The sequence below is a fragment of the Crotalus tigris genome, unplaced genomic scaffold (genome assembly GCF_016545835.1).
Source record: "Crotalus tigris isolate CLP2741 ecotype Arizona unplaced genomic scaffold, ASM1654583v1 scf7180000020062.1902635, whole genome shotgun sequence".
Lineage (NCBI taxonomy): Eukaryota > Metazoa > Chordata > Lepidosauria > Squamata > Viperidae > Crotalus > Crotalus tigris.
Window position 1 is genome coordinate 1,153,703 of NW_024097841.1, and position 16,018 is coordinate 1,169,720.

Below are 16,018 nucleotides of genomic sequence, written 5' to 3' on the forward strand. Positions count from 1 at the left end.
TCACTAAGTGTTGCATCTTATGATTTATGATGAATATATATTTATGATGATTAGGATCATGATTTATCATCTGTTGCTTGTAAATACACTTGCATGTACACTGGAAACAAATTTCTTGTATGTCCAATAAAGAATTCTATTCATTTGGCTTGTGAAAATACTAATTTTCACAGATCAAAGAAGAACACGTGGAAACTATCGTTCCAAATAAATGTATTGTTGAATCAACAATGGGAAAAAGTGGTCCTAGATTTTAGCTGATGCCCTGTACTAACGTAGGTCTGCTGATAAATATGTTGCTTTTCTTATCATGTGTGCTCTCTTTTGTAGCTTGTTGTTCATGAGGAGGGCTTTATATCTGAAGGCCTTAATTTTCAAATGACAATCCCCTGTAGCTAAAATTCCTAACAAAAGTGCTGAAATCTCTCTCTCCCAGGAGAAATTGTAACCTATCAATGGAATGTTCCTGAAAGATCTGGTCCAGGACCAAACGATTCCGCCTGTTTGAGTTGGATCTACTATTCCACAGTCGATCCTGTCAAGGTGTGTGTTCTTCCATTCCTCGTTGTTGATGTCCTCTCCCAGGATGGGAGGGAGCTGCCCAAGGAAGTGGTCAAGGTGGAGATTAGGAATGGCTGAAGCCCCAACCATAACAGCTGCCTGGGTGACTTTGAGACTGTCATTCTCCCTCAGCCAAGACTACCTCACGGGCTGGCGGTTGTAGAGAAAATGGCAGAGGGAGTCTTATGCATGCCATCTTGAGCTCCTGGAGGAAGTGTGTTTGTGTATGTATGTGTGTTTGGTGATATATCCCTCACAAACAAATCTGTATGCTAGAAGCTGTTCACAAAAATAAGTAATAAAACAAAAGAGACGTGAACATGCATCAGCCTTCTCAAAGCAGTCTTCCTACCTCGGCTTTTATCTTCTTCCATTTGTTCTTCCTGCACAGAAGATGAAGGAGCAGCTTCTCCTTGCAAAGAAGTCTAACCTGCATCTTTCCTTCCGCACTAGTCTTAGCCCCAGTTCTGTCATGTTCTGTTGCCTGCAGCTTTTACAACAGCAAACATAGTGGTTGTAAACACCGTGGTCATTAAATGAATGCTGTGGTTATTAAACAAAACCATCATCATTAATGGGTGTTTCTTGTTGGAAACCTGAAATAAACGCTGCATTCTGGCAAACATGTTGCAAATTGTGGCCAGGTGACCGTGGGACACTATAGGTGGCTGTAAATGCTGGGCAGTTGCCAAGCACCCAAAATGTGGCCCCAGAAGGCGGACAGAACTTCACATCCATGTTGCAAGTGGTTAGACTGGGAAAGTCCGTTATAACTGGTTGCTGGCTGAGAACCACTTTGACATTGGCTGAGGCGAAACCAGCTGACTAGAATGGTACTGAGTTTTAGTATTCCTTTGTTCTTGTCTTTAAGGTCTTGACTGATGCAGCTGGCTTGTATGTTAATGAAAAGTATGTGGAGTTTTAGCAAATGTTTGCAAAGAGTTTTGCTCTCTCCTTTTCCGGCAGGATTTGTACAGCGGCCTCATTGGCCCCCTGAAAGTTTGTCGTAAAGGGACACTGGATCCCAATGGGAGAAGGAAAGGCGTTAACAAGGAATTCGCCCTCCTCTTTTTGGTTTTTGATGAAAATCAATCTTGGTACCTTGAGGAAAATGTGAAGACTTATATCCAAGGTGATTGGAACCATTCCCACCAGCAGGACGAAGAATTTATGGAAAGCAACAAAATGCATGGTTTGTAGATCTCTTGTGCTTTTTGCATTAGCGCCAATGATGTCTTTTGCATGTTGCAAAAAGAAAATTGCCTTTCTTACTGAGAAACAAGAAATTTCTAAAACAAAATTGACTGTTCCATGTGTATTTCTGGAGTGCCAATATGCATACAACTTTAATTTCCCTAGGAAGAGCTCATTGTATAGAGGTTTTGTCATAGAAAATTCATTTTCAATAGAAGAAAATATCTGTAGTTCAGGGTTGAACTATGGAGTCCTTATTGTTCCCTGAGCTTGCAGATGTTTTGTTAACCTCATCAGTGCGAGTGAGTGTGGGGTTTGTTCTCTGTTCTGCCTATGTTGGTGGGGGTGTGTGTGATTTTCCCCTTGGTAGTTTCCTGATTATGGTATTGTTTTCTGTTTGATCATTTATCTGGAGTTGGTTATTAGATAGGATATATTCTGGGCATTATCCAACAAAATGAAATTCAATGGTGAAAAAAGTAAGGTTCTACATTTAGGCAAGAAAAACTAAATGCACAGATATAATAGGGGGTACCTTGCTCAATAGTAGCAACTGTGAGAGGGATCTTGGAGTCCTAGTGGACAATCACTTAAATATGAGCCAGCAGTGTGCTACAGCTGCCAAAAAAGCTAACAGAGTGCTAGGCTGCATTAACAGAGGGATAGAATCAAGATTACGTGAAGTATTAATACCACTTTACAATGTCTTGGTAAGGCCACACTTGGAATACTACATCCAATTTTGGTCACCACGATTAAAAAAGATGTTGAGACTCTAGAAAGAGTACAGAGAAGAGCAACCTTTTGTTGCTTAGGAGACTGGAGGCTAAAACATACAAAGAACGGTTGCTGGAATTGGGTATGTCTAGTTTAATGAAGAGAAGGACGAGGGGTGACATGATAGCAGCGTTCCAGTATCTCAGGGGCTGCCCCAAAGAAGAGGGAGTCAAGCTATTCTCCAAAGCACCTGAAGGCAAGACAAGAAGCAACGGATGGAAACTAATCAAGGAGAGAAGAAACCTAGAACTAAGGAGAAACTTCCTGACAGTTAGAATAATTAATCAGTGGAACAACCTGCCTCCAGAAGCGGTGAATGCTCCAACACTGGAAGTCTTTAAGAAGAGATTGGACAGCCATTTGTCCAATGTATAAGGGTTTCCTGCCAGAGCAGGGGGTTAGGACTAAATAATCTCCAAGGTCCCTTCCAACTTTTTTTTAATTATTATTATTATTATTGTCGATCATCGCACAGTCAGCCAGATGTTCAGACTGGATTTGGCATTTTGTCTACCTATCGAGTCCTTACCCGGGACCTGGGATAGGCAGATGTGGATGTTTGATGGTATTACAGATATCGTCGCAGGATGGAAGCAGTTCCTAGTAAGGCCGCCTTTTGCAATTGACTAATAGCGAATTTGTCAATGCCAATGGTGTTCAAGTGGTGCTCCAGTTGTTTTGGGATTGCACCCAAGGAGCCTATTACTATTGGTACTACCCTTGCTTGCTTTTGCCACAGTCTTTCTATTTCTATTTGTAGGTCTTTGTATTTTGTTATCTTCTCCAGTTCTTTCTCTTCTATTCTGCTATCTCCAGGCACTGCCACGTCCACTATCCAGACTTTTTTGTCTTTCTTATCGACAATTGTTAAGTCTGGGGTGTTATGTTGCAGGTGCTTGTCTGTTTGAATTCTGAAGTCCCAGAGCAGTTTAATTTTATCATTTTCTATGACTTTCTCTATTTTATGATCCCACCAGTTTTTGCTTACAGGCAAATGATATTTTTTGCAGATCTTCCAATGCACCATTGTTGCTACTTTGTCATGCCGCTGCTTGTAATCAGTTTGTGCAATCTTCTTGCAACAGCTTACCAAGTGGTCCACTGTTTCTTCACCTTCTTTGCATAGGCGGCACTTACTGTCTGTATGCTGTCATACCATGTTACCCCAAAAATAAGCCCCTCCCCTAAACTAAGACCTACCCTGATTTTTTGGGGAGGCTAATATAAGCCCAACCCAAAAATAAGCCCTAATTAGGACTCCATCCCACCCCTGCCCACTCCATCCCACCCCGCTGTCGCAATGAGACAGGAGGCTGTGCGGCACATCAAGGCAAGTGGGGGAGGGGGTGAAGTTGCCCCACGTGTCCCCACCCACTCCCGCCTGCTTACCGGTACTTCAGCCTCCCCCCCCCCCCAGACAGGCCATTCCTTGGTTGGCGAACTTTCACTCCCCTCCCGAGCTGGACTGCCATGATAGGGAGGGCCCTGAACTGCTGTATGGGAGGGCAGGGTAGGCCCGGTCCCTCTCCACCGTTTTGGAGCCAGGGAGGAGTGATGGCGAATGGCTCCACTGCTGCTATGTGCCACAGGAGGGGCTTTCTTTAACCTTTGCTCTGCAGATCACCTGCCCAGGTGCACCCGCCATCTCTTTGTCCTCCTCCAACTCTCCCGGTTGCCTGTCTCTGCCAGCCCTTTGTCACCTGTCTCGTGGAGAACAGAGAACAGAAAATGCAGCTGCAGGTAAATGTAGTTTGTGGGGCTAAAAAAGTTCAGTCAGACCTTCTAACTTCTCGTGGGAAAAAAAAAAGATTTCGTGCCAGAGCTGGAAAGCAGGTTAGCAAAGAAATGCTTTCAGGAAGAGGGAGCAGCTGCACTGGGAGAATTGGCAGGAAACAGGCTGCTGTTTCCATAAGGGAGAAGGGAGATGTTGTGCAATGTAGGAAGCAAGCAAGGGCTGTTCTCTGCTCTGCATCCCTACGCAGAGCTGCTGCATTCTCTGTTCTTCATGAGACAGGCGACAAAGGGCTGGCGGAGGCAGGCGGCTGGAAGAGTTGGCAGATGACAAAGAGATGGCAACTGCGCCTGGGCAGGTGATCTGTGGGGCAAAGCTTAAAGAAAGCCCCTCCAACAGCAACAGCAGAGACGTTCGCCATCACTCCCACCTGGCTCCGAAATGGCAGAGGAGGACCAGGTCTACCCCACCCATCCCATCCACCATAGCATGGCAGTCTGGCTCAGGAGGGGAATGAAAGCTCGCCGATCAAGGAATGGCCTGGCGGGCGGGGGCTGAAGTAAGTAAGTAAGCGGGTGTGGGGCCCATGAGGCAGCTCCACCCCCTCACCCGCTTGCCTTGCTTCGTTGTGGCGGCAGCGGCATGATGTGCCGCAGAGCCTCCTACCACAAGCAGCCACTGCAGAAGTGGGCCAGCAGCCACACAGGCTGCTGGACAGGCCTGTTGGTGCCGCCACCGTGAGACGAGGCAGGTGTCACGAAAAATATAAGACATCCCCCAAATTAAGACCTAATGCCTCTTTTGGAGGCAAAAATAATATAAGACAGGGTCTTACTTTCGGGGAAACACAGTACTTAATTTGTCCAATCATTCTTCATAGGCTTCAGTTGACAGTTACCTAATAATTGCTTCTGTCCTTCTCACAGATTTGTTCCAATTTCTGTGAGTCTCACAGTCTGCTCCCTTCCAGCTCTTTTCTGATTAAGATGATTTTCTTACCTCTACAAAGCAATTACAGGCAGGCCTTGATTTACAACCATAATGGAACCTACCAGTTGAAGTTGTAACTTGTGACAGTTGTAAAGTGTGACCAACGGAGGGCTTTTTGGGGAGCAGTAATTAAGTGAGCCTGGGTTTTGCCAAAAATATTGTAAATCGTGGTCATGTGACCACAGGATGCTGCAAATGGCAGTAAACATAGGCCATTTGCCAAGCGCCCAAAATGGGCATCATATGACTGTTGGGGGGCAGTCATTAAAACTTCAGAATCAAATCATCAGTACCTTTGGGGGGGTCCATTGTAACTTTGAATGGTTGCTAAGCAACTGGTCGTAAGTTGAGGATTATTTGTATCGACCTTTTGGTCTATATGATTTATGATAGCCTTTAAATTCTTCATTAGGCAAGATTTGACAGAAGACATGAGAGAAGAAGCCAAAACTCCAAAAGTAGAGCAAGTTTCAGCAAAGTGAAGTGCAGTTCAAAGTCCTCCTTGGGATGAAGATTGTAGCTAACCACATTGTTTGTGGTGGTTGTGATCGAGTCACAGGCAGGCAGAATAATTGCTGACAGTTTTTCAGAGACAAAAGCCCTGATGCTGGGGCTCACTTTGGAAGGGGGAGCGGTTCTTTGATTCTTCATGAGACAAATGCTCTGCCATTATTAAGCAGAGATTTCTTCTTTCCTTAGCAATCAATGGTAAAGTATATGCAAACTTGCCCGGATTGGAGATGTGCGAAGGAGACTGGGTGAACTGGTATCTGTTGGGAATGGGCCAGGAGATTGACGTGCACACTGTTCACTTCCATGCAGAGACCTTCATTTACCGGGTAAGACTCTCCCCAAACTGATGCAGAGGCTTCCTCCCATCCCACTTATAAAATAAATCTAGGGAAAGAGTCTGTCTTGCAGTCCCAAGTTGGCAGGTTGATTTCTTTCCTCTTCCCACATCTCACCAAGCAAACTAAGCTGAGCAAACTTATAAAATGCCTGGCTTTCTGGCCATGGAATTGGTAGTGGCTAAACATTACCCTCTGGCCATCACCCCGGTTCTAGATTTTCACTCATTATCCTTCCATTTTGTGTGTCAGAATGGCAAGAGTTACCGGGCCGATGTGGTGGATCTCTTCCCTGGGACCTTCGAAATGATAGAGATGCAGGTTGGCAATCCTGGCACCTGGCTTCTTCACTGCCATGTGGCTGACCATATCCATGCTGGCATGGAGACCCTTTTCACAATCCTACCCCACCAAGGTAAGAAGAAAGCTTGTGGTGTAAGAAGAAAGGTCATGGGTTTAATCTGTTATGGGGACTGTGCCTGTCAAAATCATTCAGTGGCTCCAAGACATATCTGACCTCCTTGGAAAGCAAGGATGAAATTCCAGAACTAGGAAAGTTTCAGGATAAGTGATGGATCAGTAGAGAACAGCAGCTGGAAGGACCAGAAAAGCTAAGGATGTAGCAAATGTGCTTGCTTAGCTGTGAACTGTGAAGAATGCAGATAATGGGGAATCTGTGTCTGGACTTCTGTATGTTGATGTAGTATACTTAGATTTCAGTATTCATTTGACAAAGTAGACCACAACCTACTTCTTGGTAAGCTAGAAAGAGGTGGAATACACAACATCACCACCAGATGGATTTGTAGCTGGCTGACAAACCGTACTCAACATGTAGTCCTCAATGGTACTACAGCCACATGGAGAGAAATAAGCAGTGGGGTACCACAAAACTTCATCTTAGGCCCAGTACTCTTCAATATCTTCATAAATGACTTAGATGAGGGAATAGAAGGGGAACTCATCAAATTTTCAGATGACACTAAGCTGGCAGGAATAGCCAATACCCCAGAAGACAAGCTGAGGATCCAAAAAGATCTTGACAAACTTGAACAAAAAATGTGGAAAAGAGCAAAGTTTTACATTTAGGCAGGAAAAATCAAAGGTATAAATATAGATTAGGTGGGACCTGGCTCAAAAATACTAACTGTGAGAGGGACCTTGGAGTCTTAGTGGATGATCACTTGAACATGAGCCAGCAGCGTGCAGCAGCAGCCAAAAAAGCTAATAAAATCCTGAATTGTATAAACAATTGCTAAGTGTAGTCCAGGTCCATTCCAGTATTCAATTCAGTCAGAACCATTCAAAACTTCAGTCTCAATCGCTAATTCAGCAGCACAAAAGAGTTCTGGGGATGGGAATAAATGTTTGTTTGCCGCAGTTCAAGGGCTGAATGTGATGTTTAATGAAAAAGTAGATCCAGATTCACTTCTCTTTGTAAAAGCTGGATTCCATGCACAGATCTCTTGAGCTGCTTTGTGATTCTCAATTCCCTTTGTGCTCAGTTACACAAAACAGTCCTGATTCTGCAATTTATTTCTTTTCAGATGCAGAGCATTGCAGATACCATGTATTCAAAATTACAGGTACCGTGTTTTCTTTTCATACTTCTTTTCAGATATCTCTTTCAGATATCATGATTGATAGAGATATTCAAAATTTGAAATCTTTTCTCTCTTCCATTCTTTTCCTGTGGTCCCAAATAGTCACCTTCTGGAATCATCCTGAAAGTCCAACTTTACACATTCTCCAGCGATTTTCCTCTGTCTTCTGGAAATTCTCTTTCAATATTAACTGGTGCACCCTTATTCATCACAACTTATGCTAGCAGGATTGCCTCTTACCCATGGTTTTTTTTTATTTCAGGCTGTGGTTAAGGTGAAACTGCTGAGTCTTAGCTATGGCATTTTAGCTGAAGCACAATTAAACATCATGCTCAACCATGCTGTACTTGAATCCTATACGAACAAGACAGCTCAGTTCTTGGTTTTGGCTTGGCATTTTCAGGAAAACCAGGGACTAGTGTAATACATGAATTCAGGCTTAAGCTCAAGAATGACACAGCTGGAAGAGATTCTGTTTGGCCAACTTAGTTCAATTCCAAATTCTAAATTATTTCACAGGATTTCCAGTTTAGCCATGATTTTTATTTACTTCAGTCAGTTATTACATGATTATCACTGTTGTTTTCCAGTTTTCAATAGCTTAAGTTATTTAACTCCTCTTTATTCATAGTTTGGCTTTTCCATAATTTGTTCTATTTCCAGCAGAAACTTCTGATGTGGTAATTGGGGGTCATTCTGGAGAAGAACATGTGGAAGCTTCTGAAGAAAAAATCTCCCATGACATCATTTTGTTTGGCTCAAGGCTAAACCATAGACATTTAGAAGCAGCAATTATTACACTTGCTATTGCTGGGGTTGTGCTCTTCATCACTGCCAGTGTTCTTCTTGGTGTGATCATTCACCTCAAGAGACAAAAGAAGTTGAGACTCAACAAGCGATCTATATTGGATGAAAGCTTCAAACTGATGCATAGTCAGAAGCGTGACCTTTAGAGAACAGTAGAAGAACTCTTGGGAGCTTTTAAGCCAGGCAGTAGTGAAAATGGCTCAGAATAGGATACAGCAATCATTCTATGAAAATTCAATAAGAAATGTTACTAGTAAGTCATTCTGCTAAAAACTATACATTTTAGGGTTTCAAATATCCCAAGACTCAGATGGATTCCCAGATTCTTATACCCTTATTCATTGAAGAATAGGACAGAACCTCAAGTAAAGCCACCCAGAATCACCTCAGGTAAAATTGGCGGTCAATAAATTTGATAAATAAGTAAATAAATTCATACTGGATGCTCAGTCAAGAACTTGGAATCCCTCTGGTCAACAGTTTCCATCATCCCTATCTGATGTTACAACTTGAGAACTGAATCTCTTGCATTCCTTCATTCTTGGGGCAAGTCACCATTCTGTGAGATTAGCCAATTAGTTTCTACATGTTGAACATAACACCTGGCTGGGGAGAAGCAACAGGCACAGAGATGGTTCTTCAAGAGGGCAGGGCAACAAGCATTCCTGTCAAAACCTATTTATATTTCATTTCTGTCTATCTCCTCTGATCTAAACCCAAATCTCACCTTCCCCTGGGTTCTGCCATACTCCCAAGGGGGAGGGGGGATATGCCTGCGGGGTTATTGCTTTCACTTCCTCTATTCGGTACAATGTAACTTTTTGTTTATTGCCTCTGTGTCTGCTGCCCATTACAATGTAACAAATTGCCTCCTGCACTATACATCTCTCTGAACTTTCTTCTCCATAACCTGGCAGTTAGGAAAATGGGAGGGGGGGGGAATACAAATCTCCGGAGCCTGGCTTATTTCTCTGGTCTCAAAAGAAGGTGCAAAGAGCTGTTGAACATCGTACTACAACCGGAGCTGGACCGATGTTATCTCCCCTTTCCCACAATGGACTTAACACCTGGGGATTGTCCGGTCTGAACCGACCGGATGAACTGTGGGGTGGGGTTTGCTTAGGGACACTTTAAAGTATCGATCTGTAAAGAAATCCCTCAGATCCTGTCTATTATGCCTGCTATCAACTACTCTTAATAAAAGTTCCTGTTGAAAGAAATTGTTTCCAAGAGTTCTGCTTTCTTAAGATGTGGGATTGAAGTGGGTCCTTACATTAGACAGGATCTGCAGTAATAGTCAACCTGGAAGGAAGACCCTTACCAGGGGACTTTGTAAAAAATACAATGTTGGATGACGAGGCAGGGAAGGAAGAAAAACCCCTGGAAAGGGAGCCTTCCCCCCGACCGGGATCCCGCCAGCTATCGGGATACAAGATGTCATACTGCTCAGGAGAAGAAGTGGTGGAAATGCATGACCATAAACCTCAGATGTCGATGGGCATTGGCAAGAAAGACAAGTGGGAAAAGTGATTGAGAAAGGTGACCCTGAGATGGGGCAGCCACCAACTGAAATGGAAGCAAGAGATGGAGAAGTCCCTGCACATTAACGAAGAGGAAGGAGGTCATGCACAGGACTTGAACTGGATCCTAGAGAAAGCTATTGACCTGATGAAAAGAACCCTCAGCTCTCTAGGGGAGGAGAAACCTGAACCCAGCGGCTGCATCAGCACCTGGAGCTACAGCTGGAGAGTCACTGAGGGGGAATTGGAAACTGTGGTCCTGGGAACATCCGCTGAAACAGCAGCTACCATCTCGGCAACCACCCAGAGGGTCACTTTCATGCAGCTATGCCATGATACAAAATCAGCAGGGCATTTTGGATTTGAAAAAACATTACATTTAATTAAAAGGCAATTTTCGTGGCTGTCCATGAAAAAGGATATAGAAAGTTAATGCATGCGTTTTCCGGATCCGACCTCTACCTCAAAAGTTACGCCAGGGCCTATCTCGCATTTTTTGGCAAATAACCAATTAAGCATGAAAAGTCAAAATGTGAAACTGACCTCAAATTCAAAAAGTAGGCATATATTTACGTTCCCCACAGGTTGGGGAACCCGAAAAAACATGCGTTTTCTGGATCCGACCTCTGTATCAAAAGTTAAGCCAGGGTATATCTTGCATTTGTTGGCAAATAGCCAGTTAACCATGAAAAGTCAGAATTTGAAACAGACTTCAAATTCGAAAACTATACATATATTTAGTATCCCCACAGATTGGAGAAACTGAAAAACATTTCCTTTCTGGATCCGACCTCTCCCTCAGGAGTTAGTCCATGAGTATCTCGCATTTGTTGACAAATAGCCAATTAAGCATGAAAACTCAAAATTTCACACTGACCTCAAATTTGTAATGTATACACATATATAGATTCCCCATTTGATGGGGAACCCCCAAAAATATTTCTTTTCCGGATCCGACCTCTCCCTCAGGATTTACTCCATGGTGTATTTCGCATTTCTTGGCAAATAGCCAATTAAGCACGAAAAGTCAAAATGTGAAACTGACCTCAAATTCGAAAAGTAGGTTGGGGAACCTGAAAAAACATGTGTCTTCCGGATCTGACCTCTCCCTCAAAAGTTAGGCCAGGGCATATCTCGCATTTGTTGGCAAATAGTCAATTAAGAGTGAAAAGTCAAAATTTGAAACTGACCTCAAATTGAAAAAGTATAAATATATTTAGGTTCCGCTCGGGTTGGGGAACCCGAAAAACCATTTGTTTTCCGGATCCGACCTCTCCCTGAGGAGTTAGGCCGTGGCGTATTTCGCGTTTGTTGACAGCCAATTCAGCACAAAAAGTCAAAATTTGAAACTGACCTCAAATTTGAAATGTATACATGTCCTCAGGTTCCCCACAGGTTGGGGAACCTGAAAAAACATTTATTTTCCGGATCCGACCTCTCTCTCAAGAGTTATCGCATTTGTTGGCAAATAGCCAATTAAGCATGAAAAGTCAAAATTTGACACCGACCTCAAATTTGTAATGTATACACATATATAGATTCCCCATTGGATGGGGAACCCGAAAAACTATTTGTTTTCTGGATACGACCTCTCCCTGAGGAGTTAGTCCTGGCCGTATTTGTTAGCAAATAGCCAATTCAGCATGAAAAGTCAAAATTTGAAATTGACCTCAAATTTGAAAATTATACATGCCTTCAGGTTCCCCACGGGTTGGAAAACCTGAAAAACCATTTCTTTTCCAGATCCAACCTCTCTCTCAGGAGTTAGTCCATGGCGTATTTCGCATTTGTTGGCAAAAAGCCAATTAAGCATGAAAAGTCAAAATTTCACACTGACCTCAAATTTGTGATGTATACACACATATAGATTCCCCAATTAAGCATGAAAAGTCAAACTCCCTGAGGAGTTAGGCCATGGCGTATTTCGCATTTCTTGGCAGCCAATTAAGCATGACAAGTCAAAATTTGACACTGCTCAAATTTGTAACATATACACATATATAGATTCCCCAATAGATGAGGAACCCAAAAAACTATTTTTTTTCCGCATCCGACCTCTCCCTGAGGAGTTAAGCCAGGGCATATTTCTTTGCAAATAGCCAATTCAGCATGAAAAGTCAAAATGTGAAACTGACCTCAAATTCGAAAAGCATATATTCAGGTTCCCCACATTTTGTGGAAAACGAAAAAACATGTGTTTTCCGGATCCTCCCTCAAAAGGTACGCCAGGGCCTATCTCGCATTTGTTGGCAAATAGCCAATTAAGCATGAAAAGTCAAAATTTGAAACTTACCTCAAATTCGAAAACTACACATATATTCAAGTTCCCCACAGGTTGGGAAACCCGAAAAAATATTTGTTTTCCGGATCCAACTTCTCCCTGAGGATTTAGGCCGTGGCGTATTTCGCATTTGTTGGCAGCCAATTAAGCATGAAAAGTCAAAATTTGACACTGCTCAAATTTGTAACATATACACATATATAGATTCCCCAATGGATGGGGAACCCAAAAAACTATGTTTTTTCCGGATCCGATCTCTCCCCAAGGAAACAAGCAGATCAGACCCCGACCAAATTGCAACAAAAGAGAGATTTTGCAAGCAGAGAGCTTTGCAAGAAAAGAATTGCTACATTTGTGGAGCGAGCACACATTTGCAAAGGAACAATTTGCAGCAAAGGACATTTGTGCATGCAAAAAGGACTGCTTTGCAAAAGGAACATTTTGGTGTTGCAAAAGTTTGCTATAGCAACATTAGAGACAAGTGGCTAATAGATAGTGGGGCAAGTCAAACAATTGTTAATGACTCTGAATTATTTTGCAGGTTTGTTCCAGTAGCACAAGAAGCTGTGACTTTGGCAAATGGCCAGAAAGCAATAGTCATTGGAAGAGACGACGTAAAAATTCCATATTTGGAATCAAAGTTTACGAATGTGCTTTGTGTACCTGAGATGGAACATAATTTGTTAAGTGTGTCTAATTTAAACAAACAAGGTTTTGAGGTCATTTTTGTAAATGGGAAATGTCTCATCAAAAGGAATGGGAATATTTGTGCAGAAGGCTCTGTTCAAAATCTCTGGAAAGTGAGTGGATTGGATGGCTGGCACTGTTTGGACGTGTCAGAAGGAAGAGACAGTTCCCGTTAAGGCAGAATTAGGAGGCGAGACTAGAAAGGTGCGGTTCAATCCCGGATCACAGCGGTGCTGATACCTGCCATGTTAGCAGCCTCCATATCTGTGGCCAAACTGCCAGTCCACCATCTCAAAGGTACATGTCTCCAGAAAGGGGCTGGACCGGCTGGCTGGGGGGAGGGGGCAGCAATGTGATCTAGGAAAAAATGGGCTTCAAGATGTCCCAGTTCAAGATATGCATTGAGACCGTAAAGCTAGAAACTGACCGGGCTCAATGATTTTGGGAAATTAAGCTAAAGAGGGACTCCTTTGGCTAGATATGGTTATTTCCTGAACACACTCGGCCTGGTGATAGATTTACTTATTTATTTATTATTTTTATTACTGAGATTTATTACTGACTTTTATTGTTTCCCTAAATAGCTCAACGCACACTCCTTCGTCCCTACAACAACAAGCTAAGGTAGGCTAAGACTGAGAGAGCGAGACTGGCTCAAGGTCCCCATCAGGCTCTCTTGCCTCGGATGGCCCTGGTCAGTTCTTGGAGCGGAGGCTTCTTTCCTAATTCGCCTCTTACGGTCACCAGAAGCAACCTGTTAGGGCCAGAGATGGCCAAACTGGTTGATTGCTGATACTGACTCTTTGCACTCTTTTGAGAGGTGATTTGCCTTGAACAGGAGTCAGAATCAAATGGGAAGTCGGGACAGTTAGAAGGGAGGTCATGATCGATGGATTATGTCCGTGTTTCCCAAAATGGGCCACTTTCAGGTTAGTTAGCAAAATGGCCCCTGAACGGAGGGAGGATGTGACTGTGTCTCTCCATTTCTTCAGATAGGTCAGCAACAGGGAAGAAACGGCCCTACAGGGAATATCCCTGGGCTATCTCTCAGCGGCCAGTGATGGTCTCCATCTCCAGGTTAAGCAGCCGAGAGATGCCTTTGACCTTCAGACCCAAAAATTCAAGAGACAAACAACGGATGAAAGAGCAGCAGAGTTGTCTCAAGCAGACCGTCTATCAACTTAAGAGCACAACAAAAAAGTGGCACAAAACTACTGGACAAAAGAGAAAGGTTGGAGCATGCCACCATGATGATCCCTCAGCGAGGGCTAAAGACCAAATCTTTGGTGAAACACACTGAAGAACTGCACAAAGAACGGTGCAGGTTAGCAAGCAAGCGGCCTTCCTCAAATATGAGAAGGCTGCCTTAGAACCTTTGAGAAGAGATCTCGAAGAAGTCTGGAACCTTCTTAAGAACTTAAGAAGCACCTCTAAAGTCTGCAGCATGAATAGGTTGAGACGGATCAAAGTTACTACGTGGAGAAAAGCCACTTCAGCCAACTGATGCAGAAAGTCAATCCTCTTCAGCAGAATGAGAGGGGAAATAAGAAGAAGCAAGTCAACAATCTACAGCAGCAACAGCAGCCACCGCAGAGCTGTGCTTCCCAGGCCACAGTGGGAGACCTGTGGAGAGCTGTGGAGGACAATGGATAAGGACTGAACCATGCCCAAATGGCGATGCAAGAATTAGAGCTGCAGACCAGGTGTTTGGAAAAAGACAGTGAAGATCTCCAGAGGGAGGTCCCCAGCCAAGTGGCCTTCTTCAGAAATGTTTTTGGCACTCCTAAGCGACCAGCACATGGGACAACTCGCTGACCCTCTCTCCCCATAGCTGGAATGGAGGAACGGTGGCCTTTTACCCTTTCGAGAAAGAAAAGGAATTCTTTCCCTCCCTTCCCCTGACTTGCCACCTAGTGTGCCAGGGAAGTAGGCGAGCCCCCCCCCGAACAGCTAGAAGGCGAACTTGGAGCCGAGGGGTCCGCAGAAGACGCCATGAGGCAGCAGAGACCCCCGGAGGCTGCAAGGCTGATGGAGCTGGTGGCAGAGCTGGAAGATAGGGCTGGGTTGAGGGTCTCGGGGGCAGGCAGAAACTCCTGCTGCTCCAGAGCCTGCAAGAGAGTGGCAACAGAAGGGAGAAGCCGGGGGTGGTCAGTGGCCTGTGGGTGATCAAGTAGTCTTAGGGGTGGTAGAACATAAGCGATTGATTCATAGGGCTGGAAGGGACTTTGGAGGTCTTCTAGTCGAACCCTCTGCTCAAGGCAGGAACTTTCTGCCATCCCAGTCAAATGGTTTGCTTGTCCATTTTTGAAATCTTCCAGTGATGGAGCACTCACAACTTCTTACTGTCTGAAAATTTCTCCTGATTTCTGGGTTGGATCTCCCTTTAAACGTCCACCCATGTCTTTTTGCCTGCCCTGCAGTTCTTAAGTCACTCCCTGTCCTTTGAGACAGACCCTAACAGTGTGGACGACTGCTGTTGTGTCTGCCCGATCCTTATCATCTTTTTTTTTTAAATAAAAAGTTTTTTATTTTTCATTTATTCATACAAAATATAATTCAATTAAAATAAATTCCTAACCATTGGTACCGCATGCCCATTTCCCCCAGGCCACGTCCACCCTCTCTAATCCTTCCCTAATTCCCTCCTCTTTCTCTCCTCCCCTCCTACTCTCTTCCCCTCCCCTTCTCCTCTAACCATCCTACTTCCTCCCTGCTCCTTCCTCCCCTCTCATCCCTCTCACACACATGAACGCAGCATAGGGGAAATGCCCAAGCATTTACCATGACTATATTATCATCACCCACCCACTCACCCACCCACCCACCCTCAACCCTCCCCCCCCCCTCGCTTCTCAGAGCAGAGTACAGGGTTATTAATAAGAAAGTTAACAATAATAAAAAAAGGAAAAGAAGAAAGAAAAAAGAAAAAAACAGAGAAAAAAAATCATATTTAACTTTAACTCCCCTTAAATTAAGTCATATAAACAAATCTCTACAACAGTTACTATAAAATTTAC

The 16,018-nt window shown here is 43.8% G+C and overlaps 1 protein-coding gene across 3 annotated transcripts in view; it reads left to right on the top strand.

The window, feature by feature from the left end:
* The window catches only part of HEPH (hephaestin), a 120,872-nt gene extending 111,208 nt beyond the window's left edge, over positions 1-9,664 (top strand). For 2 of the 3 annotated variants that reach the window (XM_039365364.1, XM_039365365.1), the window contains exons 16-21: positions 437-543; positions 1,528-1,753; positions 5,954-6,093; positions 6,355-6,517; positions 7,650-7,688; positions 8,370-9,664. In XM_039365364.1, the coding sequence (XP_039221298.1) occupies positions 437-543; positions 1,528-1,753; positions 5,954-6,093; positions 6,355-6,517; positions 7,650-7,688; positions 8,370-8,659 (965 nt within the window). In that variant the 3' untranslated portion in view covers positions 8,660-9,664. The remainder of the gene's footprint in view (positions 1-436; positions 544-1,527; positions 1,754-5,953; positions 6,094-6,354; positions 6,518-7,649; positions 7,689-8,369) is intronic. The other variant, XM_039365366.1, reaches the window with a different exon arrangement.
* Positions 9,665-16,018: the final 6,354 nt, after the last annotated feature.